The sequence below is a fragment of the Triticum urartu genome, chromosome 1A (assembly GCF_056163025.1).
Source record: "Triticum urartu cultivar PI428250 chromosome 1A, HENAU_Tu73, whole genome shotgun sequence".
Taxonomy (NCBI): Eukaryota; Viridiplantae; Streptophyta; class Magnoliopsida; order Poales; family Poaceae; genus Triticum; species Triticum urartu.
Window position 1 is genome coordinate 461110505 of NC_141873.1, and position 25163 is coordinate 461135667.

At 56.3% G+C, this 25163-nt stretch overlaps 2 protein-coding genes across 11 annotated transcripts; both read left to right on the forward strand.

Moving 5' to 3' along the window:
• Positions 1-1798: 1798 nt before the first annotated feature.
• Positions 1799-12861, forward strand: LOC147991691 (uncharacterized). Of its 10 annotated transcripts, none has more exons than XR_015603944.1 (8): positions 1799-2492; positions 2561-2699; positions 3661-3915; positions 4459-4498; positions 6109-11157; positions 11327-11411; positions 11566-11832; positions 11916-12861. XR_015603944.1 is itself a non-coding variant. In XM_087525453.1 (2 exons), exons 1-2 carry the CDS (start codon positions 11556-11558, stop codon positions 12320-12322), a joined length of 684 nt encoding a protein of 227 aa, XP_087381579.1. In that variant the 5' UTR covers positions 11421-11555; the 3' UTR covers positions 12323-12861. The 10 variants fall into 10 exon arrangements, 1 of the variants encoding a protein (XP_087381579.1); XR_015603932.1 differs by having other exon boundaries at positions 1800-2492; positions 4459-4571; XR_015603947.1 differs by having other exon boundaries at positions 3713-3915; positions 4459-11157.
• Positions 12862-19984: 7123 nt separating this feature from the next.
• Positions 19985-23615, forward strand: LOC147991692 (uncharacterized). The gene is made up of 4 exons (XM_087525450.1): positions 19985-21932; positions 22103-22187; positions 22342-22608; positions 22692-23615. The coding sequence occupies exons 1-4, from the start codon at positions 21543-21545 to the stop codon at positions 23096-23098; spliced, it is 1149 nt and encodes a 382-aa protein (XP_087381576.1). The 5' UTR covers positions 19985-21542; the 3' UTR covers positions 23099-23615.
• The last annotated feature ends 1548 nt before the right edge of the window (positions 23616-25163 follow it).

Below are 25163 nucleotides of genomic sequence, written 5' to 3' on the forward strand. Positions count from 1 at the left end.
TTCACAAACATACATTTATTCCGTTGCATTCGAGACAGAGGATACTGAACAGATTCAGATGGCGATTTTGGCAGGCTTGTATTATTGATAGTGGAGAGTGTCTCGACCACTGCATCATAACATAAATTAGGACGGGAACCAAACAGATTAATCATGAGTTATTTCCATATTACCTGGCCTAGATTTATTGGAAAAAACAATGGGGTTGCCTTGCCGTTTTCAGAGTTTGTTTTCTTATCTTCAGCAGCCTGCACAAAATTAACACACTAGCATTGCTATCATTGACCAAGTCAGATAATAGGAAAGCAACATTGACACAACGAACGTTTGGGCAACTAGCCTACACCAAATTAACACAATATGGCATAGCTATCATCAGCCAGGTAAGGTAATACGAAAGAAACATTGACACAATGAATGAATGGGCAACCAGATAAGCACTAAAATTCAGTAATGTGCGTGATATGAGATAATACATTCATGCAGCTCAGTATGCAAAACTACCAGGCAGTTTTCCTTACAAAAATCAACATTGGCGCCTTTAACATTTTGCTACAACTAATTTTAGATCAAATAAAGGTTAGATTCACGCCGATTAACAAAATACATGCTGATGTAAAAATATAGTGATATACAACAGGTACTTACATCAGCATTGGAGCACAGAGAATTCCCGCAAGATATTTTCCTCGAATACGATCCCAATGGAGGAATTCTTGTATCGTTTAACCTTATTTTCTAAAAAAGAGATGGGTAAGAAACATGTAGAAAATATGATCAGAATGCTATAAAATTTCATGATGCGAGGATACGAACACGCTTCTTAGAATGGAGTTGACATTCTTTTACTGGACTAGAGCGGACTAGTTCTTTGGCCACTGGAATCTGCTTATTATCAGTGAGAGTTGGGTTTCTCTGTGCTGGAGTAGTATCTATGAAAAATGGAGTTGGTTTATTATCTCCTGGTGTTTGGATCTTTTGCAAAGACCTGATTTGTAACCCTTCAGATTCTAACATAGCCGTCTTCCCCTTGCATGCCTTATATAGAAGAATGGTGATTCAATTATAAAAACATGATACAACAGAGATGGAATAGGTACTGAAGAATAGAAAGGCATGACATATTGACATGTATTCCCTCCATCCGGAAATAAATGGATGTGTCTAGGCGTATTTCAGTTCTAGATACATCCAGTTTTATCCATTTCTGCGACATTTAATCCGGACGGAGGGAGTATGATGTAAGAACTAGGGATACGACAGGACAACACAGTAAAAAAACACACTGAAAAACCCACCGCAGAACCAAAGTATTCAAACCCACTGATATGAGATAGTACACTCATGCAGCTCAGGATGCAAAACTATCAGGCAGTTTTCCTTGCAAAAATCAACATTGTGGCCTTTAATCATACATTTTGCTACAACTAAATTTAGATCATATAAAGGTTGGATTCACGCCGATTAACAAAATACATGCTGATGTAAAAATATAGTGATATACAACAAGTACTTACATCTACATTGGAGCATAGAGAATTCCTGCAAGAATCTTTCCTCATAAACGATACCATTGCAGAAATTCTTCTATCTGTTAAGCTTATTTAAAACTATAATGAAGCTAGCCAACTCACCTTCACAAGGCTCTCCCGATTGGAGCTTCGTCAGCCGTCCGATCTGCCTTTCTGGCGCGCCTGAGCCATAGGATGTTCACCTGCAGTCACATCTTATTTTACGTCAGGGTTGTTTTTAGTCCAATGACAAGTGGGCTCACGTCGGGCACTTATTAGCTGGTTGGCTGTTTGCGGGTGCAGGAGGCGCTTCGCACCCAATCACCCGTGTCTCGCCCCAATCCGACCCCAGCCGCCAAACGAACCCTAGCCCCCTTCCTTCGTCGCCTCAATCCCTATAGCCGCTGCACCCCTCCCTCTCCCTTCTGTGCGTGCGCTCGGCCAAGGACGCCGCCGTCGCCCTCGGCTGCTCCTCCACCACCCCGCCTCTTTCTCCTCCTCGCCTTCCCATCGGTTGCGCTCAGGTCGTCGCCGTCGATGAATAGGATAGTGCGGGCCGCTTCCTCCTTTTCCTCCGGCCGGATCTAAGGCGTGCGACCGCGGAGGCGAGCCTCTCCGGTGGCAGAGGCAAAGGCGACCACATGGATCGATCCCTGCAGGAGATAGAAGATGGGAGAGAGGGAAAGAAGGAAGGAGAGGAGGGGGACCCAGTGGCGGACAGGAGAGGGTCACCAGCCGGCGCCGGCGAGGTCAAGTGTGACCTAATGGTTGGTGGTGGCTCGATCCACTCCTGGATCTTTATTGTTCCACTTCCCCACTGCCTAACACCGAGCAAGAGGGCTGCCCGAGGAAGAGGGTGAGGACGCAGGGATTGAAGAGGGTGTTCCCGCGTTCATCGCCTGGCCAAGTGCAAGGACGAGGACGAGGACGTGGGGTGGAGCATGTCATCCCTCTGGTTATCGCCTTCCTTTCTGCTGCTGGGTGAGCTTCTTCTCCCTTCTCATCAATGAGAGGTAGTTACAGTAGTTGATGTGTCACCTTGCTCCCAGGCTGAGATGAGGGTTTTCTCCAGCGATTGTGGTAGCCCGAGTCAGAGATCGACAGCCAGATGCTTGTGGCTACCACACAAAATGTGCTCTCTTGCTGACCTCGAGGTCCGGCCGCAATTCCTCTTGTTTTTGCTCCAAGGTATCTAGCCCGCTGTTCCTCTTGTTTCAGATCATATGTGTTGGTTTGATGTATGTGTAAGAGAACAAAATTCGAATTGGGGAAGGGTGCTTTCAGACCAATCTAATTGTGTGTATAAGCACTAACCTGGGTGTATGTATAATTGGTTTCAGACCAATTCGCATGATCTGAAACACCCAGCTGGGTGTATTAGCAATGATAGAGAGTTAATAATGCCTTGCATTTTATCTCGCAAAAAAAGCCTTGCATTTTATCTTTAAAGTGTGGATCATTGGAGCTATCATGAAGATAAGCAAGCTGCTGATTTCAGCAACGTGACATTTTGTACTGATTAGTGAACTGGCAAGATATAGTAGTAATTATTCTACATCCAGATGAATGGGATGGATAGTAGTTCTGCTATGCAGAATGGTAGTGTTTCCTGCATGATCTTTTGTTTGTCATGTATGCCATCATTGAGTATTGTAGAGGCTACAGTAATCTTAATCTGTATATGGATGTTGTGCAAGTTAAAGGTCCGCAAAATAATGTGCTAAACTCTTATTTGTGGGCCAGGTTAAAGATCCCATGTTAGTTTGCTCGGTCTAAGTTCATAAGCGACAATACAATGTTATTTAAGTCAAGTTTTTAACTTTTTATATATTCTGATTACTGCATCATTATTTATCAACTGAGGCATGGTTGTTGTGTGCACTTCTTACTGATGACGATCCTGGTGTTGTTTTTGTGAGAAAAGGAGACGGCTCGATGTGCGTATTTATATTTATTTTGTTCAATTATAATGGGATGAAGTAACTTAATTGACTGATAGTGTTGTTAGTAGTGATAGACAATAGGCAATTTACTAGAGCAGTTCAAGCAAGTATACTTCCAGAATCCATCTTGTGATCTGTTGGTAACAACACCAAATTTGCCAGTTTGTTCAACCAAACAAAGTGTATAACTTGCTTCATTTTTGTAGGTATAGAAGAAGGACCTTTGCTTAATGGTTGATTTTCTTCTGCTCACGGCAGCTTGCTCGAGGCAAACATGCAAGCCTGACATGCACTGATGGCGCTGCCGGCAGTATCAAGGATGGAAACAGCAAGACTCTCTTTTAGGTCAGAGAAACTGGTGGTGCCAATGATAACGCCTGAATCTTCGTGACTGCAGCAGCCACCATCATGTTGTAGCTCAGCCAGACCACGACCATCGATAGGTGACCATCTTCATTGAGGTATAGAAAACAATCCATGTATTGCCATGCTTATGTTCTCTAAAGTTTTACATCCTTCAATCCCACTCATTGACAAGACTTAGACAAACACTTTTACTGGTGATGTTGGGGCTTTTTTTAACTGAGATGTGAAAGATGCATCTTATCCCCCGAGAAATATTGCCTTCAATTTCTTGATTTTTTTCCTGGCATGCTAATTTAGAGCCAGATATGCATGATTCATAATACACATTACAGTCAATTATCCATTGGAATCTTTTGTCCATAGAGGTGATTTTGTTTGGACCATTAGTCTAGGTAGTGACATTTTGATCGATAAGGCACAAGTTTATTTTCTTTTTCACTCAGGGCTACACTAAAGTAAGAATCACCGTTAGTGAAAAGAAGGCATACAAATCATGAAGCTTTTGCCTTGGTTGAGTGCCTCATTTAATTGTCACTTATTTATTTGAAGGAAGTTATTCAATTCTCATCGGGCTTCCCTTAATGCTTTCCATTGCTAAAGAAGAAATTTAATACTCGATATTTTTAATATGTGAGGAGGCGAGGGGAGAAGAAAAGGGGCTGTCAGGTCGGACTTTTGGTGCGTCTCTGACCAGAGATAGCTGGATCCATTTGATGCTCTTCCAAACAGTGCAGTGCAGATTTGCTGACTGGTACAACATCTAAACCTTTGCTACTCTAGATTCTTTTTACATCTCTTAGTATCAACAAATAAGCTGGTTATAGTATATACTTGAAGATTGCAGCAGGCACAAAATGCTTGGTTGACCACCCGGTTAACTGAATTGTGCCTATGAATGGTCAGTAGAGTAGTTGCTTTTTCTATAAAAAAAGAGGATCAGTTTCGTTGCCACGTGACTGTAAGGCCAGAATGGTGGTACTAAGAAGTGGTTCTGTAACAGTCATATGTGTTGTGGAGTTGGAACTTGATTCTTTTGAAGTTGGAGTGGCTAGGTTGTTATACATACATGATGCCCACTGAATTCAGATTTCAGTATACTGTTTAGAATAGGGGTGAATCATTGTGTTGTGTTCATAATTAGAGCTAGAGAGAAGGGAAGAGTTGCCACCATACCATTTATTTGTACTGCATGGTCCCACTGCAAGCCTTTTCTTAAAGTAAATTACTCTCATTCTTGGAATAATAGATTGATGCTCCCTACCTCAGGTTTAACAATGCATGTCGGTTGGTCGGTGTACTAATTTTGATGCTTCTTGATCGGTGTTTCGGAAGCCATGGGCTTTTGTGTATTTGCACAAGCTTCCTTCATCTTTACTATTTTCTATCTTTAGTGTTTCTTTGATATTCCTTTGTAACTGTCTGATGTTCTGCCTTGGGTGTCCTCTGTCTTGGTTTACAGCTCCATATGGCTAGCTATGTATACACACGTAGGTTTTGTTTGGACTGTACTCAAATCACGGAGATGTTTCCATATCCATGCATTCCTCTCTTTAACTCATGATTGTTAGATAGTTGAATATCATTGGTTTGCGTCGGCATTCTGTTTTTGCAATTTGAAATAGGTATTGGTCCATTGATATTAAACTTCACAATAGGTAGTCGAATCTTCAGGTAAAAGTAGTGGCAGATATTTTGGACACTTCTTTTCCGATGTAGAAATGATGTTATTGACTTGAGTCCTCAACACATATTTTTCAGTAACGGAGAGGATTATTCACCTTTGCCGCGGTAGGCGTTAAGACCTGGCAGAGCCAGGCCAATGGGCACTATTAGTGTTAAACACCCGACCCTGATGAGCCCTTACAGCCCGTGCTACTGGCCAGACATCTTCTTTGGGTCCAGAACGAGACCAGTAGGGGCACCTTGGGCGAGTACTCGAGGCATGCAGTCAAGTCGTACAAGAAATGCGACCAGACCAGCTTTCCTGTTTACAATTGTTTGGATCATTTGACAGCAAAGTAGAACCCATATGATTGACCCTGATGCATGTCATGCGTTATCTGCAGTATATCTCAATTTTGAATGTGATATGTCGTGTATGTATATACTAAAATTGAGCTTTTTATCAATACTGGGCTGCAAAATTATTATGCTTTTGGGTCTTTCCTGAATTTAGTTAGCGTCAATACCTCCAGAATCCCTCTTGCAATATGTAAGTCTGTTGGTAAGAACATTGATTTTGCCAGTTTGTTCTTCTAAACAAAGTGTGGATGTTTCATTTTTGCCAGGTAAAAGGAAAAGAGAACATTGGAGGAAAAGGCAACAGGGCAGATTCTCTAAGCTTTCTCAAATGTTTGAAGGAAAAGATAGTTACAATTATTTTTCTCTCGCCTTATTACATATTGATGTTAATAGGCGTTGGAAGGTACTATGGACCACATTCAAGGTTTACAGAATTTGCACAATCCTATTACAGTTTATTCTGATGAAAGAATTGACCAGTTCTTCCTTGAGTAAATTAGTATTGCTGATGCTACTCCTTTGTGCATTGTTACATAGAGTTATAGTTGTGAAGGTGTGTACGCATCAACATATAATTCCCACCATCCTATTATAGTTTGTTTTGATGACAAATTGTGCAGCTCTTACTTGAGAAGTTGTGCAGATCTTCCTTGAGTAAATTAGTATTGTGGTTACTAATCCTTTGTGCATTTGGGTACAGCTCTACTGAAATACTTCCTCTGTTCCTAAATATAAGTCTTTCTAGAGATTACACTACAAACTACATACGGATGTATATAGACATATTTTAGAGTGTAGATTCACTCATTTTGCTCGGTATGTAGTCAGTAATAGAATCTCTAAAAAGATTTATATTTAGGAACGGAGGGAGTACTTCATATGCCCATTTTAAACCCAGACCTGACTTTAAATCATTTCTGTTCTCATCTGTTCTCCTGAATTTTAGTCCGCTTCAGCAATGCTATGACCTGCCACTCCATGTATACATGAAAAACGACCACAGTTTCGCTGTTGTGATTTGGTCAATCCTCTGCGTTTCGATTCCTACTGATCTCTCATCTATTTGGCAACTGATGCCACCCGAAGGGCTGCCAACCCAAGACAACATCGGTACTATCCTTCAATAAAGAAAATCCATGCATGCAGAGAAATCTGAAATAGTAGGAAATGTGAAATCTCACCAGTTGATCTCTCGCCCAAATGAGGAACCATGGAAGAAAAGGGGATAAACATGCATGATGGATGCAGTCCGTGCTGCTTCATATTCTACTATGGACCGGCAACACATAGAATTATTTGTGGACTGGGCTAGGTAGCATATGGGCCTTTCAAATAACTATGCCCCCATAAAAGTGTCGGGTGGTAGGTGCGACATATGCCAACGGGTGGCTTATCATTGTGGGAGCCAGTAAGATGTCGCCGGTGCCTGGAAGCGGGATGAGGCGAAGACATGCACGCCGGAGAATCTTACCCAGCTTCAGGGCTCTCCGTGGAGATAACACCCCTACTGCTGCTCTGTGGGGTCTCCGCATGATCACTAGATGAACGAGTGGCTACAAGATGCTCCTTGAGCTGTTTGGCGAGAAGAAGAAGAAGGGCACGGCTAGCTCTCCTTTCCTCTTTATGTGGTGTCTAAAACTAGCTCAGATCAACCCTTTGCATGGGTGCCCCGGGGGGTTTATATAGGCCCACCCCCCGGGGGTACAATGGTAATCCGGCAGGGCATGGGCCCCAGCCGTCTGTGTTTACGCTCGCCGGCTTCTGCGCCGGCTGCTGGGGCCTGCCGGCTGGTGGGTCCCGCCGGCTGCCGGCTCCTTGGTCGACAGGCAGGCCCCACTGTCCAGGGCCTTGTCGGTGGCTAGTTACTATTGCCTCAAACCTGGTGACGAGGGCTTCGTCGAGGTAAGCGTGGCTACAGTGCCGCCGACCAGCGGGCGATCGCTGTAGCCTCACCTCGTCTTGTCTCCTTAATGGGGCGTCTCCTTCGAGGGAGGAAGCAAGCCGGCTGTGGGGAGCCGGCCCTGTCTTGGGCCGACTGGGGAGGCCTGGCCGCCTTCGGGTGTCTCTCTACCTGAAGGGGCACACAGCCCGTGGGCCGCGCTAACAGCCCGTCGTGGGTGGCATCAGGGTCGACATGGCAACAGTGCCGCGCCGGACGGGTCATGGCCACCCCGTACGGCGCACTGTGCCAGGCGTGCTCCGGGATTCGGGGGTGGCAGGTTTTACTGTAGCCACGCCCCGTCACATCGCCGTTATGTGGATGCAGACTTCGAGGGTACGATCTTGACCGCTTTGTGGAGTCGGCTTCTCGCGGCCGGCTTCTTGGAGCCGGCCCTCCCGCGGCTTTCTTCATGAGGGCTAAAGCCGGGCCGCCTTCCGATAGTCGGCCTGAGAGACAGCCGGCAAGGGGAAGGCGGCCCCACGTCTTGGATTCTTGAGGACCGGATCGGCTCGTAATTTTTTTAGAAGGGCCAGGGGGAGCCGGCTAGGCTACCCGTGGTCGTTTACTCCGACAGTAGTCCCCGAAGCTGATCGAGCATCGAGGCTGACAAAGGGACGAGAAGCTTGGTCAGCTTCCTATCCCGAGGAGCCGGCTTTGCTTATGCGCGCCGTCTTCGGAAAGCTCCGTATCTTGTAGGCGGGAATGTGGGTCGGCCTACGAGCTGACCGCGCGCCACCCCGCGGGCCACGTGGCAAGGAAAACCTGCCAACGCACGCGCGCGATGGGACGCCGTCGCAGGCCCGGGCCCGCCACTTCTAGGCCTCGGCCCAAGCGCGGATCTTCTGCGGCCCACAACGTACCGCTCGCCTTCCCGCGGCGGTTTCATTTCGTCATCAGGGCGCAATAATCGCGTGACGTGGGGGAATGGGCGTAGTTGATCCCACGTTCCCCCACACCACGCCTCCTCGGCTCCGCCGCGCGGGTCTATAAGTAGGGGGAGGAGAGGGAGCGGCAGAGGCTCGCACGCTCTCCCTCGCTCCACCCTTTCTCGCCTTCCTTCTCCTTCCTTCCGCCGCCGCAACAACCCATTGCCGTGCCGCTCCGCCGTCGGACCTCTCGGTTCCTTCGGTCCTGCCGTAGCGGGGTCGTGCGCGTCTCCGCCATCGCATCGCCTTGTTCCTCGCCGCGTCGCTCCCATGGCGTTGTCAAGCTCGTGGGACGGCTCCAACGTCCACGAGGACCACGTTGAGTTCCTCCGCCGGACGCGGCGTCTGCCGGGCGAGAACTACGTGCGGGTTCGTCGTGTGCCGGCGAGGGAGATTTCGCCGGCACCGGAGGAGGGCGAGCGGGTAATCTTCCGCTCGCACTGCCTGCGCGGCTTCGGCCTCCCGGCGAGCGGATTCCTTCGTGCTTTTCTTAAGTTTTACCACATCCAGCCGCATCACCTTACACCTAACGCGGTGATGCTGCTGTCGGCTTTCGTCACCCTGTGCGAGGGCTTTCTTGGGGTTCTCCCCACTCTCGAGCTCTAGGGAGAATTCTTCCAGAGCAAGCTCGGCACCGTTGTCGCGGGCGTGCCCGCCCCCTGCGGAGCCTTCATTGCTATGAGGCGGACGGGCGAGAACAATCCGTTCCCGCCCATCCCGCTGATCCAGTCGGTGAAGCTCTGGCAGAAGTCATATTTTTACGTGAAGAACGTCGCCCAGCAAGGCGACTTCGTCAACCTGCCGGCTGGGAGGCAACCCTTGTGGAGCTACCGGGCCAGGTCGTTGTCTCAGGCCGGGAACGCAGCCGTCGCCCGGCTCTGGGTGATGATCCAGTCGGAGGGCCTGACCGGAGCCGACCTGGTGGCCGCCTTCATGGAGCGCCGAGTACTTCCGCTCCAAGGCCGGCCTCACATGATTTGTTAGATGAGCGGCCGCTTCGACCCGTGCCGGCTGAGCACCAGGGAGATGCTTCATGCCGAGGTGTCTTACATGGTGAACTACATCTCCAACTGCAAGCTTGCCGAGGATTGGCGATACGGCAAGGGGCCGTATTCTCGCGCCAACCCTCCGCCTGCCGTAAGTTTTTCTTCTTTTCTTCCTTTTTGTAGTCGGCCTCATGATGGCCGACTTCTGATCAATTGGTTTGCCCTCAGCAGAACCCTCTTCTTCCGCCGACGGCCGGGGCCGCAGGGGTAGAGCGCCAGCTCCTCCCCGACCGCACGGTGGACGATGTCGATGATCCGGACCTGGGAGCAGCCGCCATGGAGGATGCCGTCGTGGGGGAAGGCGATGAGGCAGGCGGCGTGGGGCTTGGGGCCGGCCTCGAGGACTGGGCGGACGATGACGAGGTCGAAGTTGTTCCGCACCGCCAGTCGGCGCTTGATCATCAAGGCGCGGGCCCGTCTGCCGCGTCGGCTGCCCGTGGCGGCGCGCAGAAACGCCGGGCCGCGTCGACCTACTTCGGCAGCCGGCCGAAGAAATCCAAGGGTTCCACGGCGGCGACCAAGCGGGATGAGGCGGCCGTGAAGGCGGCCCGCTTCCGCAGGGCGGTAAAACAGCCGCAGGCGATCTCGGCGTAAGCGTCAAACGTCTTGTATTTTTTGTTGTCCTCTTCGATTGAGGCTCTTCTAAACTTTTCTTTGCTCGTCGGGCAGGGCACCGCTTTCCCTCGAGCGAGGTCCTGGCGGCTCCGTAGTCGGGCCGACTGGAGGGTCCTCAGGCTCCCGCCGCGTGGATCGCCGCGCCGACCTCATGGAGGCCACGGAGCGGAATGCACGGGAGGCGCGGGAGGAGCGGGAGGCGGCGGAGCGAAGGACCGCCCAGGCGGCGAAGGAGCAGGCCGACGCGGCGGCCAAGGCCCGGGCGGAGGTGGCGGCCGCAGAGAAGGAGGCGGAGGCCTCGCGCAACCAGCCTCCGCAACTCGTCGTTCCCCTCCGTGCCGTGGCCCCCGACATCCCTGTGCCCCCATCGGAGGAGGTTGACTGAGACCCACCGGTGATGGAGAGGAGGGAGGACCACATGGTCTTCGTGGAGGAGGCGCCTCAGACGGCGCCGACTGGAGCGGGCCAAAGCAGCCAACCAGCCGCGGCGCCAGGGAGTCGGCCGGGGGCGAGCCGGAGGCAGGGGCTGGCCTTGAGGTGCAACCGGCATTTCGCCGGCGCGCAGGGGGAACTACCTCCGCGCCGGAGCCGCACATAGCTGCGGGTGCCAGCCGGACGACGGAGGTCCTGGAGGCGGCCAGCGCCAGCACGTCCGAGTGGACGCCCAGCGGGGGGACGGCCGAGCTGAATACGGCGGCCCAGGAGGTCCGGAACCGGCTTCAAGCCCAGGCCGCTTCGCTGCAGCGATATACCCAAGAGTTCCTCACGACGCGGGCCGTCATCCGGGTGAGCCTTCTGGCCTTGGTTGTTTTGCTTTTTTATTTCTTCCGTGGGGGCGCGTCAGCGCACCCACTGGGTGTAGTCCCCGAGTTCCGAGTCGGCTGCTGAGCAGGCGGCTTGGAACTTACTAGGTCCTGACAGCTATCTTATTCTTGCATCCTGTCTGATCTTCCAGGAATACCATAACCTCCATGCTGCTGCCTTCAACTCCCAGGCTCAGGAGCTGGGCCAGAAAACCGAGGACCTGACCAACAGCCGGAGTGCGTGCTTTGTCTCGTTCATTTCCTGTGGGGGCGCGTCAGCGCATCCACTGGGTGTAGTCCCCGAGATTCGGGCCGACTGCTGAGCAGTCGGGTCGGATCTTTCCTCACGACTTCTTCCTTATTGATTTTTCCTTTGTCTTCATGCTTGCAGGAGCCAATGCCGACTTGAGGGAGCAGCTCAGCGGGGCCCAGACCGCCCTTCGCGCCAAGGAAGCCGAGTGCAACGCCTTAGTCCTGGAGCGTGACCGCCTGGCCAAGAAGTTGGCCGACCAGGAGGAGAGCCACAAGGCGGCCCTGAAGAAGGCGCAGGACAACGAGGACGCCCTCAAAGCTGAGTTCGAGACCGAAGCGGCGGGCTGGGCTGAGGCAAAACAAGCGCTGAGCGAGGGCTACGGCCGGGTTGAGGATCTGATCGATGGTAAGCCGCCTTCCTCACTCCTTGCTTGCCCCTTGCCCCCTGATTTGTGTTCTGACTTGTGCTGCTTTTTGTTCTTTGTGCAGACTACTTCCCCGGCTACTCCGTCTTTGCCACCCAGACCATCGAGGCCCACCGTGAGGCGCGCCGGCAGGCGGGGGCTGAAATCGCGCCGAACGCGAGCCGGACGCTTGAGGAGCAACTCTTGGCGGTCCAAGCCCGGCTGCAGCCGGCTCACCGCATGCTCCGCCGCCTCCAGCGCGCCGGGGCGCAGGTGTTGGCCGCCCTCTCGACAGGCAAAGCGATTCCCCGCACCCCGAGTCGGACTGCCGACTGGCTGGAGGTTGCGGTTGGCCGCTTCGAGGCCTGGAAAGCATCGACAGCCCGGCTTGGAGCTGGGCGGGCGCTGGAGTTCGTCCGAGCCTGGTATCCTGGGCTGAACCTGGACCAGCTGCGCACCTGGCGGCTGGAAGCCGATGGGGAGATGGAGTAGGTGCGGCCGGCTATCGCTCAGCGTGCCTCGACGATCGCCGAGTGCACTGACATCAGCGCCTTTGCTGCTGAGATAAATGATGACGGCGTTGCCCAGTTGGAGGAATGGTTCGGGCTGAACCCGGCAGAGGGTGAGGACTCGGCGGAGGAGATCGCCTCCAGTGATGAAGGTGAAGACGACGAAGGAGAGGAAGGCGAAGACGTCGAGCCGGCCGGTGAAGCGGCCAGCCAGCCTCAGCTTGACCGTGCCTCCAGCAACGGGGCGCGTGCTAGCGCGCCCTCTGCGGGAGGTGGTGATCATGCCGAGGTTCGCCAGCTGGCCACTCCTCCAGCCAGCACTGTCGTCTCTACCGACCCGCCTGACTCGCCAGTCGCTCCCTTGGCTTAATCTGTCGTCCTTGCTTTTCCTGCTTGTTACTCTTTGAACAATTTTTATTAAACTTGCGCAGTTCCACCCACTGGGGGTGTATTCAAACTATGTTGAATGCTGGCCTTTCGAAGGTCTTTTGTATAAATATGATCGTGTGTGTGTTTGGCTTCCATTCGCGTATGCTTTTTATCCTTAGGCTGTGTCCTTTGCCGCCTTCCCCTGGCTGCTGCCTTCCCAACCGGCAGCTGCTCTGCAGCCTATGGCTAGGGAAGGACTTGGCTATATTTTTTTTGGGAAGGCAAGTACTCGAGCTTTCTTAGATTGAAGCGAGGTGAATAAAAGCCGGCCGGCCGGCTACTCTGGTAGTCGGTCGGTGGTGGGAGAAAAACCGGCTTTTGTTATATTAGTCCGTTAGTCCCTAGCCGTTTTTCGTGTGGGCGTCCTTTCCTGCCTTTAACTCTTGCCAGCCGAACAGCCGGTCTTCGAACTGCGACTTTTGGCAAGAGAAAGCTTGGGTGCCGGCACACCACTTGTCTGACCGCGGGTAGGACTTCTAATATAACTCAAGGCGGCCAGTCCCCGGGCCGACTAGTCGAACCCGATGCCGGACGAAAAAAGTGAATGTAATGACATGATCATAAGCATGATACTCTTCATTCATAGATAAAAGATGGCAGTCCCCGAGCTCTCCTCGGGAGGCCTATTGTCTCGTACTTAGTACAAAAGTTAGCATGATACATACTGCATTTCAACTGTAAAATCTTCGGAGGAGGTTGGCGTTCCATGGTCGTTCCGACTCCTTGCCGGAGTCGTCTCTCTTTCGTACCTTCGGCTTCTGTGCGTCGATCAGGTAGTAGGACTCATTTCCCAGCGCTCTGCTGATGACAAAAGGGCCTTTCCAAGGGGCCGAGAGCTTGTGCTGGCTGGCTGTTCGCTGGATCAGCCGGAGCACGAGGTCGCCTTCTTGGAAAGATCTTGGTCTGACCTTCCGGCTGTGGTAGCGGCGCAAGCCCTGCTAGTAGATGGCGGACCGGCTGAGGGCTAACAGCCGGCCTTCTTCCAGCAGGTCGACGCCGTTTTCTCGTGCTTCCTTGGCCTCCGCCTCCGTGTACATGGTTACCCGAGGCGAGTCGAACTCGATGTCAGTTGGGATGACCGCCTCGGCACCATACACGAGGAAGAAAGGAGTGAAGCCGGTTGACTTGTTTGGGGTAGTGCGCAGACTCCAGAGGACGGCCGCCAGCTCATCGAGCCAACAGCCGGCCGAACGTTCCAGTGGTACGACCAGTCGGGGTTTGATGCCGGAAAGGATGAGGCCGTTGACTCGCTCGACTTGGCCGTTTGATTGCGGGTGGGCAACGGATGCTAAGTCCAACCGGATGCCCCGCGTCGCGCAGAAACGTGCCAATGCTCCCTTGGCGAAATTCATGCCGTTGTCGGTGATGATGCTGTGTGGCACGCCGTACCGAGTTGTTATATCTGCGAGGAATGTCACGGTAGTCGGCCCATTCAGCTTCTTGATCGGCTTTGCCTCAATCCATTTGGTGAATCCACGGCGACAAGCAGATGTGTCATGCCGCCGCGCGCCGTCTTGAATGGGCCCACCAGGTCCAGTCCCCAAACGACGAAGGGCCAAGTGAGGGGAATGGTCTTGAGTGCCGAAGCCGGCATGTGTTGCTTGGAGCTGAAGACTTGGCACCCTTTGCAATGTTTAACTAACTCCTTGGCGTCATCCAAAGCAGTCGGCCAAAAGAACCCATGGCGAAAAGCTTTGGCGACGAGTGATCTTGAGGCCGCATGGTGGCCGCATTCTCCTTGGTGGATGTCTCTGAGGATTGCAATGCCCTTCTCTTGCTCGACGCATCGCTGGAAGACTCCAGTGACACTGCGCCTTACGAGTTCTCTGTTGACGATTGTGTATGCTCCGGCTCGGCTTTGGACTTGTCTTTCCTCTGTTTCGTCAGCCGGCAGATCTTGGTTTATTAGGAAGTTGAGGATGGACTAGGCCCATGATGGAGCTGCGACTTCATTTATTGCCAATATGGCTACTGCGACCAGGGCGGGCGGGCTGGTTGGTGAAATGCTGGAGTCGGCCGCCGCCTGTTGTGTTGGTGCAGTCCCCGGGCCGACTACCGCAGTCCCCGAGCCGGGTGTGGCAGTCCCCGGGTCGGGCGTAACTACGGAAGTCCCCGAGCCGCCTACTGACGTCCCCGGGCCGACTATCGAAGTCCCCGGGTCAACTGCTTGGTTCTTCGAGCCGGACCCGGCTGCGTCGGGGTCAGGCGGCACGAAGATGGAATCGGACTCTGGAGACGGCTTGATAGACGGCTTGAGGAGGTGTTGCAGAGAGACACCGGTTGGTATTGCCTGCCGAGTGGACATCACACTCCTTGGGATCGGGGGACAGGGCCGGCTATTTGCCGGCCATGGCCACGACTCGGTCCAACATCTTCTTTTCTTCGGCAATCATAAGGGACTCGGCCAGCCGGCTCCTGGCTGCTGCGCACTCGGAAGATTTCTTGTAATCGCCGGCTATGGTGCTGATGCCCTTGGCGCTCGGCATCTTCATCTTGAGGTAAGCATAGTGGGGAACAGCCATGAACCTGGCCAAGGCAGGACGGCCAAGCAATGCATGGTAGGGGCTGTCCAGGTCCACCACTTCAAACCAGATTGCTTCCCGGCGGAAATGATCCTTGTCCCCAAAGAGAACATCAATCTAGATCTTGCCAATGGGGGCGCAGGACAAGCCAGGTACAATGCCATGGAACACAGTCCGAGTAGGCACGAGTTGCTTCGTCTTGATGTTCAGCTTCTCCAGGGTGTCACGGTACAGGATGTTGATGCTGCTCCCACCGTCTATCAGCACGCGGGAGAAACGGGCGGCGCGTCTGTCCGTTGCAAGGGTGGCATCCAAAACCAACGCATAAGAGCCAGCAGATGGCATCACCTCTGGGTGATCGGCCCGGCTCCAGCTGATAGGCTTTTCTGACCAGTGCATGTGCTCGGCGGGGTTGGTAGCGACCACGTTGACTTCCTGGTGCTCTCGGCGTCTGCTGCGCCGGCCTTTGGGCTGGCTTGTAAAGACGACATAGGCGGCATGCTCGTCGGGGAACTCATCGTGCACAGCTCCGACTGCTGGCAGAGCGGTCGGCAGCTGCGGAGCCGGAGGCGGCGGACCAGCAGGCGGAGGCGGCGCGAGCCCTTCGCCTTTGGAGATTCAGGTGAGCCAGTGGCACTTTCGGATTGTGTGGTTGGACGGCTTCGCGCCGCTGTGGAACTTGCATGGGGCGTCGAGAGTTTGCTCATAGGAGAAGGCCGGCTGCCAAGCCGGCCTGCCGCCCCTCTGCTTCTTGGGTGTGGGCCGCCCTTCGGGCTGCTCGTCTTCGATTGTGGCCACCTGCCTACTGGTGGAGAGCGGCATGGGGCCCTTGCGCTTGTGGTCGTTCTGGTACGGGCGTCGGCCGGAGTCCCCAGCCGGCGTCTTGGGCGCCGGATTGAGTACCTTCCCGGACGCGTCTACCCGGAGTTCAGTCTTCATTGAGGAGTCGGCGGTGGCATACTTGTCCGCTATGACCAGAAGTTCGTCGAGGGTAGTCAGCTCGTCGCAGAGGAGCTTGTGCTTGAGGAGGGTGCCTTCTCGGCACCCAGCAGTGAAGTATTCTATGGCTTGCACCTCGTGCACCCCTTCGCAAGAGTTGCGGAGCTCGGCCCAACGCGTGAGGTAGTCGCGAGTGGATTCGGCGGGGCCTTGTACGCACAAGGAGAGCTGTCTAGGCTTGGGAGCCCGCTTGTAGGTGCTAGTGAAGTTGCGGATGAAGGCTTTTGTGAAGTCTAGCCAGCTGTTGATGCTGTATGGCCTGAGGCTGTTGAGCCAGGTCCGCGCCGTGCCTTGCAGCATGAGGGGCACGTACTTCACGGCAACGCGCCTGTTGCCGTTTGCTATGCGAACCGCTGTGGAGTAGTCGATCAACCAATCTTCCGGCTTCACGGAGCCGTTGTACTTGGGCGTGTCCCTTGGGAGCGAGAACCCTTTGGGGAAAGGCTCGTCGTGGATGCGGGGCCGAAGCAAGGCGTGCCGACATCATCTTCTTCTTCTAGTGCCAGGGATCGCGCTAGGCGGTCGATCCGATGGCGGGCGTCGTTCTCGCCGACTCCTTCACAGCGACCTAGTCGGTCGCTGAGAGTCGGATGCGTGACAGGCGGTGGGGTGGGATATCTCTCCCCATGAGGCGGAGGCGGAGGCGGGTTGCCCCGCCGCTCCACGGCCCGGGGACGGCCTTCTGCGTCTCGCTCGATGGAGATCCGGGTTCGGCTTCGGTTGGCAGCCAACTCTTTCTCGTGTCGCGCGCGGGTTTTATCCGCAGTCGGCGTCCGGGACGTCGCGCCGTGCTCTCGGCGCGGGGGAGGGCTTTCCGCGCGGGCGTCGGCTTCGTGCCGCTGTGCGGCTACATCGATTAGTTGCTGGATGCGTCTGGTCATGTGGGGGAGTTCTTCGGCCCCCAGTCTGTCTAGCTCGTCTATGGCCGCCTGGGCGGTGTGCAGGTTCTCAAGTGGAGTGGCGTAGACTGGGCGGTCGACTCCTAGCGTGTCGGTGAGGGCAGCGCCGCGCTGTCTGACAACGCCGGCTCAGCTTGGCCCGCCTGGGGGCGGCGTGCCCAAGGCGGCGCGGTCGGCTTCGCGCTGGTGGGCCTCAGTGAGGCGTCTCATGGAAGCCAACTTCCGGCCCTCCGCGAGGCGGGCGAGGCGGCGAGCCTCCAGTGCTTCAGCGTCGGCATCGGCCGGGAGGGGGATGGACAAGTCGTGGACCGCCGCATGCGGGGCGTCGAGGGCATTCTCGCCAGAAGCGCCGCCGTGGCCGATGACCATCACCTCGGTGGTGGCACCGTCATAGCCATCAGCCCGGGGAAGCGGGTCGTTGTAGATCGCGACGTCGGTGGGGAAAGCGTCGAGCGAGGCCGTGTCGGAGTCGACAGGCATCGGATCGGTGGAGCCAACAGACTCCAAGTCCACAGCAGGCTCGCCGGAGACGTGGAGCTGGCCGAGGAGGTTGACGAGGTGGTCGGTGCCCGCGTCAGAGGCGAGCTCGTTGGAGATGAGGGTCTCGTCAAAGAGATCGGCGAGGCCGCTCGCTGCGCAGACGTTGGTGATGCCTTGCAGCGCGTCGTGGCAAGCGCCGTCGGGCGTGCCGGGCTGGCCACACTCGCTGGGGAGGAAGAGGGTTCCCGTCCAGAACAGGTCTCGGGACGACGGTGCACCTGGCCCCACGGTGGGCGCCAAATGTCGGGTGGTAGGTGCGACATATGCCAACGGGTGGCTTATCATTGTGGGAGCCAGTAAGACGTCGCCGGTGCCTGGAAGCGGGATGAGGCGAAGACATGCACGCCGGCGAATCTTACCCAGCTTCAGGGCTCTCCGTGGAGATAACACCCCTACTGCTGCTCTGCGGGGTCTCCGCATGATCACTAGATGAACGACTGGCTACAAGATGCTCCTTGAGCTGTTTGGCGAGAAGAAGAAGAAGGGCACGACTAGCTCTCCTCTCCTCTCTATGTGGTGTCTAAAACTAGCTCAGATCAACCCTTTGCATGGGTGCCCCGGGGGTTTATATAGGCCCACCCCCCGGGGGTACAATGGTAATCCGGCTGGGCGTGGCCCCAGCCGTCTGTGTCTACGCTCGCCGGCTTCTGCGCCGGTTGCTGGGGCCCGCCGGCTGGTGGGTCCCGCCGGCTGCCGGCTCCTTGGTCGACAAGCAGGCCCCACTGTCCAAGGCCTTGTCGGTGGCTAGTTACTGTTGCCTCAAACCTGGTGACGAGGGCTTCGCCGAGGTAAGCGTGGCTACAGTGCCGCCGACCGGCGGGCGATCGCTGTAGCCTCACCTCGTCTTGTCTCCTTAATGGGGCGTCTCCTTCGAGGGAGGAAGCAAGCCGGCTGTGGGGAGCCGGCCCTGTCTTGGGCCGACTGGGGGAGGCCTGGCCGCCTTCGGGTGTCTCTCTGCCTGAAGGGGCCCACAGCCCGTGGGCCGCGCTGACAGCCCGTCGTGGGAGGCATCAGGGTCGACATGGCAACAATGCCGCGCCGGACGGGTCATGGCCACCCCGTACGGCGCACTGTGCCAGGCGTGCTCCGGGATTCGGGGGTGGCAGGCTTTACTGTAGCCACGCCCCGTCACATTGCCGTTATGTGGATGCAGACTTCGAGGGTACGATCTTGACCGCTTTGTGGGAGTCGGCTTCTCGCGGCCGGCTTCTTGGAGCCGGCCCTCCCGCGGCTTTCTTCATGAGGGCTAAAGCCGGGCCGCCTTCCGATAGTCGGCCTGGGAGACAGCCGGCAAGGGGAAGGCGGCCCCACGTCTTGGATTCTTGAGGGCCGGATCGGCTCGTAATTTTTTTAGAAGGGCCAGGGGGAGCCGGCTAGGTTTCCCGTGGTCGTTTACTCCGACAGTAGTCCCCGAAGCTGATCGAGCTTCGAGGCTGACAAAGGGATGAGAAGCTTGGTCAGCTTCCTATCCTGAGGAGCCGGCTTTGCTTATGCGCGCCGTCTTCGGAAAGCTCCGTATCTTGTAGGCGGGAACGTGGGTCGGCCTGCGAGCTGACCGCGCGCCACCCCGCGGGCCACGTGGCAAGGAAAACCTGCCAATGCACGCGCGCGATGGGACGCCGCCGCAGGCCCGGGCCCGCCACTTCTAGGCCTCGGCCCAAGCACGGATCTTCTGCGACCCACAATGTACCGCTCGCCTTCCCGCGGCGGTTTCATTTCGTCATCAGGGTGCAATAATCGCGGGACGTGGGGGAGTGGGCGCAGTTGATCCCACGTTCCCCCACACCACGCCTCCTCGGCTCCGCCGCGCGGGTCTATAAGTAGGGGGAGGAGAGGGAGCGGCAGAGGATCGCACGCTCTCCCTCGCCCCACCCTTTCTCGCCTTCCTTCTTCTTCCTTCCGCCGCCGCAGCGACCCATTGCCGTGCCGCTCCGCCGTCGGACCTCTTGGTTCCTTCGGTCCCGCCGTAGCGGGGTCGTGCGCGTCTCCGCCATCGCATCGCCTTGTTCCTCGCCGCGTCGCTCCCATGGCGTTGTCGAGCTTGTGGGACGGCTCCAACATCCACGAGGACCACGTTGAGTTCCTCCGCCGGACGCGGCGTCTGCCGGGCAAGAACTACGTGCGGGTTCGTCGTGCGCCGGCGAGGGAGATTTCGCCGGCACCGGAGGAGGGCGAGCGGGTAATCGTCCGCTCGCATTGCCTGCGCGGCTTCGGCCTCCCGGCGAGCGGATTGCTTCGTGCTTTTCTTGAGTTTTACCACCTCCAGCCGCATCACCTTACACCCAACGCGGTGATGCTGCTGTCGGCTTTCGTCACCCTGTGCGAGGGCTTTCTTGGGGTTCTCCCCACTCTCGAGCTCTAGGGAGAATTCTTCCAGAGCAAGCTCGGCACCATTGTCGCGAGCGTGCCCGCCCCCTGCGGAGCCTTCATTGCTATGAGGCGGACGGGCGAGAACAATCCGTTCCCGCCCATCCCGCTGATCCAGTCGGTGAAGCTCTGGCAGAAGTCCTATTTTTACGTGAAGAACGTCGCCCAGCAAGGCAACTTCGTCAACCTGCCGGCTGGGAGGGAACCCTTGTGGAGCTACCGGGCCAGGTCGTTGTCTCAGGCCGGGAACGCAGTCGTCGCCCGGCTCCGGGTGATGATCCAATCGGAGGGCCTGACCGGAGCCGACCTGGTGGCCGCCTTTGTGGAGCGCCGAGTACTTCCGCTTCAAGGCCGGCCTCACATGATTTGTTAGATGAGCGGCCGCTTCGACCCGTGCCGGCTGAGCACCAGGGAGATGCCTCATGCCGAGGTGTCTTACATGGTGAACTACATCTCCAACTGCAAGCTCGCCGAGGATTGGCGATACGGCAAGGGGTCGTATTCTCGCGCCAAACCTCCGCCTGCCATAAGTTTTTCTTCTTTTCTTCCTTTTTGTAGCCGGCCTCATGATGGCCGACTTCTGATCAATTGGTTTGCCCTCAGCAGAACCCTCTTCTTCTGCCGACGGCCGGGGCCGCAGGGGTAGAGCGCCAGCTCCTCCCCGACCGCACGGTGGACGACGTCGATGATCCGGACCTGGGAGCGGCCGCCATGGAGGATGCCGTCATGGGGGAAGGCGATGAGGCAGGCGGCGCGGGGCTCGGGGCCGGCCTCGAGGACTGGGCGGACGATGACGAGGTAGAAGCTGTTCCGCACCGCCAGCCGGCGCTTGATCATCAAGGCGCGGGCCCGTCTGCCGCGCCGGCTGCCCGTGGCGGCGCGTAGAAACGCCGGGCCGCGTCGACCTACTTCGGCAGCCGGCCGAAGAAACCCAAAGGTTCCACGGCGGCGACCAAGCGGGATGAGGCGGCCGTGAAGGCGGCCCGCTTCCGCAAGGCGGTGAAACAGCCGCAGGCGATCTCGGCGTAAGCGTCAAACGTCTTGTATTTTTTGTTGTCCTCTTCGATTGAGGCACTTCTAAACTTTTCTTTGCTCGCCGGGCAGGGCACCACTTTCCCTCGAGCGAGGTCCTGGCGGCTCCGTAGTCGGGCCGACTGGAGGGTCCTCAGGCTCCCGCCGCGTGGATCGCCGCCCCGAGCTCATGGAGGCCACGAAGCGGAACGCACGGGAGGCGCGGGAGGAGCGAGAGGCGGCAGAGCGAAGGACCGCCCGGGCGGCGAAGGAGCAGGCCGACGTCGCGGCCAAGGCCCGGGCGGAGGTGGCGGCCGCAGAGAAGGAGGCGGAGGCCTCGCGCAACCAGACTCCGCAACTCGTCGTTCCCCTCCATGCCGTGGCCCCCGACATCCCCGTGCCCTCGTCGGAGGAGGTCGACTGAGACCCACCGGTGATGGAGAGGAGGGAGGACCACATGGTCTTCGTGGAGGAGGCGCCGCAGACGGCGCCGACTGGAGCGGGCCAAAGCGGCCAACCAACCGCGACGCCAGAGCAGCCGGCCGGGGGCGAGCCGGAGGCAGGGGCCGGCCTTGAGGTGCAACCGGCATTTCACCGGCGCGCAGGGGGAACTACCTCCGCGCCGGAGCCGCACAGAGCTGCGGGCACCAGCCGGACGGCGGAGGCCCTGGAGGCGGCCAGCGCCAGCACGTCCGAGTGGACGCCCAGCGGGGGGACGACCGAGCTGAATACGGCGACCCAGGAGGTCCGGAACCGGCTTCAAGCCCAGGCCGCTTCGCTGCAGCGATATACCCAAGAGTTCCTCACGACGCGGGCCATCATCCGGGTGAGCCTTCTGGCCTTGGTTGTTTTGCTTTTTTGATTTCTTCCGTGGGGGCGCGTCAGCGCACCCACTGGGTGTAGTCCCCGAGTTTCGAGTCGGCTGCTGAGCAGGCGGCTTGGAACTTACTAGGTCCTGACAGCTATCTTATTCTTGCATCCTGTCTGATCTTCCAGGAATACCATAACCTCCGCGCTGCTGCCTTCAACTCCCAGGCTCAGGAGCTGGGCCAGAAAACCGAGGACCTGACCAACAGCCGGAGTGCGTGCTTTGTCTCGTTCATCTCCTGTGGGGGCGCGTCAGCGCACCCACTGGGTGTAGTCCCCAAGATTCGGGCCGACTGCTGAGCAGTCGGGTCGGATCTTTCCTCACGACTTCTTCCTTATTGATTTTTCCTTTGTCTTCATGCTTGCAGGAGCCAATGCCGACTTGAGGGAGCAGCTCAGCGGGGCCCAGACCGCCCTTCGCGCCAAGGAAGCCGAGTGCAACGCCTTAGTCCTGGAGCGTGACCGCCTGGCCAAGAAGTTGGCCGACCAGGAGGAGAGCCACAAGGCGGCCCTGAAGAAGGCGCAGGACAGCGAGGACGCCCTCAAAGCCGAGTTCGAGACCGAAGCGGCGGGCTGGGCTGAGGCAAAACAAGCGCTGAGCGAGGGCTACGGCCGGGTTGAGGATCTGATCGATGGTAAGCCGCCTTCCTCACTCCTTGCTTGCCCCTTGCCCCCTGATTTGTGTTCTGACTTGTGCTGCTTTTTGTTCTTTGTGCAGACTACTTCCCTGGCTACTCCGCCTTTGCCACCCAGACCATCGAGGCCCACCGCGAGGCGCGCCGGCAGGCGGGGGCTGAAATCGCGCCGGACGCGAGCCGGACGCTTGAGGAGCAACTCTTGGCGGTCCAAGCCCAGCTGCAGCCGGCTCACCGCATGCTCCGCCGCCTCCAGCGCGCCGGGGCGCAGGTGTTGGCCGCCCTCTCGACAGGCAAAGCGATTCCCCGCACCCCGAGTCGGACTGCCGACTGGCTGGAGGTTGCGGTTGGCCGCTTCGAGGCCTGGAAAGCATCGGCAGCCCGGCTTGGAGCTGGGCGGGCGCTGGAGTTCGTCCGAGCCTGGTATCCCAGGCTGAACCTGGACCAGCTGCGCACCTGGCGGCTGGAAGCCGATGGGGAGATGGAGTAGGTGCGGCCGGCTATCGCTCAGCATGCCTCGACGATCGCCGAGTGCACTGACATCAGCGCCTTTGCTGCTGAGATAAATGACGACGATGTTGCCCAGTCGGAGGAATGGTTCGGGCTGAACCCGGCAGAGGGTGAGGACTCGGCGGAGGAGATCGCCTCTAGTGATGAAGGTGAAGACGACGAAGGAGAGGAAGGCGAAGACGTCGAGTCGGCGAAGCGGCCAGCCAGCCTCAGCTTGACCGTGCCTCCAGCAACGGGGCGCGTGCTAGCGCGCCCTCTGCGGGAGGTGGTGATCATGCCGAGGTTCGCCAGCTGGCCACTCCTCCAGCCAGCACTGTCGTCTCTACCGACCCGCCTGACTCGCCAGTCGCTCCCTTGGCTTAATCTGTCGTCCTTGCTTTTCCTGCTTGTTACTATTTGAACAATTTTTATTAAACTTGCGCAGTTCCACCCACTGGGGTGTATTCAAACTATGTTAAATGCTGGCCTTTCGAAGGTCTTTTGTATAAATATGATCAGTGTGTGTTTGGCTTCCATTCGCGTATGCTTTTTTATCCTTAGGCTGTTTCCTTTGCCGCCTTCCCCTGGCTGCTGCCTTCTCAACCGGCAGCTGCTCTGCAGCCTGTGGCTAGGGAAGGACTTGGCTATTTTTTTTGGGAAGGCAAGTACTCGAGCTTTCTTAAATTGAAGCGAGGTGAATGGAAGCCGGCCGGCCGGCTACTCTGGTAGTCGGTCGGTGGTGGGAGAAAAACCGACTTTTGTTATATTAGTCCGTTAGTCCCTAGCCGTTTTTCGTGTGGGCGTCCTTTCCTGCCTTTAACTCTTGCCAACCGGACAGCCGGTTCTTCGAACTGCGACTTTTGGCAAGAGAAGGCTTGGGTGCCGGCACACTACTTGTCTGACCGCGGGTAGGACTTCTAATATAACTTAAGGCGGCCAGTCCCCGGGCTGACTAGTCGAACCCGGTGCCAGACAAAAAAAGTGAATGTAATGACATGATCATAAGCATGATACTCTTCATTCATAGATAAAAGATGGCAGTCCCCGAGCTCTCCTCGGGGGGCCTATTGTCTCGTACTTAGTACAAAAGTTAGCTTGATACATACTGCATTTCAACTGTAAAATCTTCGGAGGAGGTTGGCGTTCCATGGTCGTTCCGACTCCTTGCTGGAGTCGTCTCTCTTTCGTACCTTCGGCTTCTGTGCGTCGATCAGGTAGTAGGAGTCATTTCCCAGCGCTCTGCTGATGACAAAAGGGCCTTCCCAAGGGGCCGAGAGCTTGTGCTGGCCGGCTGTTCGCTGGATCAGCCAGAGCATGAGGTCGCCTTCTTGGAAAGATCTTGGTCTGACCTTCCGGCTGTGGTAGCGGCGCAAGCCCTGCTGGTAGATGGCGGACCGGCTGAGGGCTAACAGCCGGCCTTCTTCCAGCAGGTCGACGCTGTCTTCCCGTGCTTCCTTGGCCTCCGCCTCCGTGTACATGGTTACCCGAGGCGAGTCGAACTCGATGTCAATTGGGATGACCGCCTCAGCACCATACACGAGGAAGAAAGGAGTGAAGCCGGTTGACTTGTTTGGGGTAGTGCGCAGACTCCAGAGGACGACCGCCTGCTCATCGAGCCAACAGCCGGCCAAACGTTCCAGTGGTACGACCAGTCGGGGTTTGATGCCGGAAAGGATGAGGTCGTTGGCTCGCTCGACTTGGCCGTTTGACTGCGGGTGGGCAACGGATGCTAAGTCCAACCGGATGCCCCGCGTCGCGCAGAAACGTGTCAATGCTCCCTTGGCGAAATTCATGCCGTTGTCGGTGATGATGCTGTGTGGCACGCCGTACCGAGTTGTTATATCTGCGATGAATGTCACGGCAGTCGGCCCATTCAGCTTCTTGATCGGCTTTGCCTCAATCCATTTGGTGAATTTGTCCACGGCGACAAGCAGATGTGTCATGCCGCCACGCGCCGTCTTGAATGGGCCCACCATGTCCAGTCCCCAAACGGCGAAGGGCCAAGTGAGGGGAATGGTCTTGAGTGCCGAAGCCAGCATGTGTTGCTTGGAGCTGAAGACTTGGCA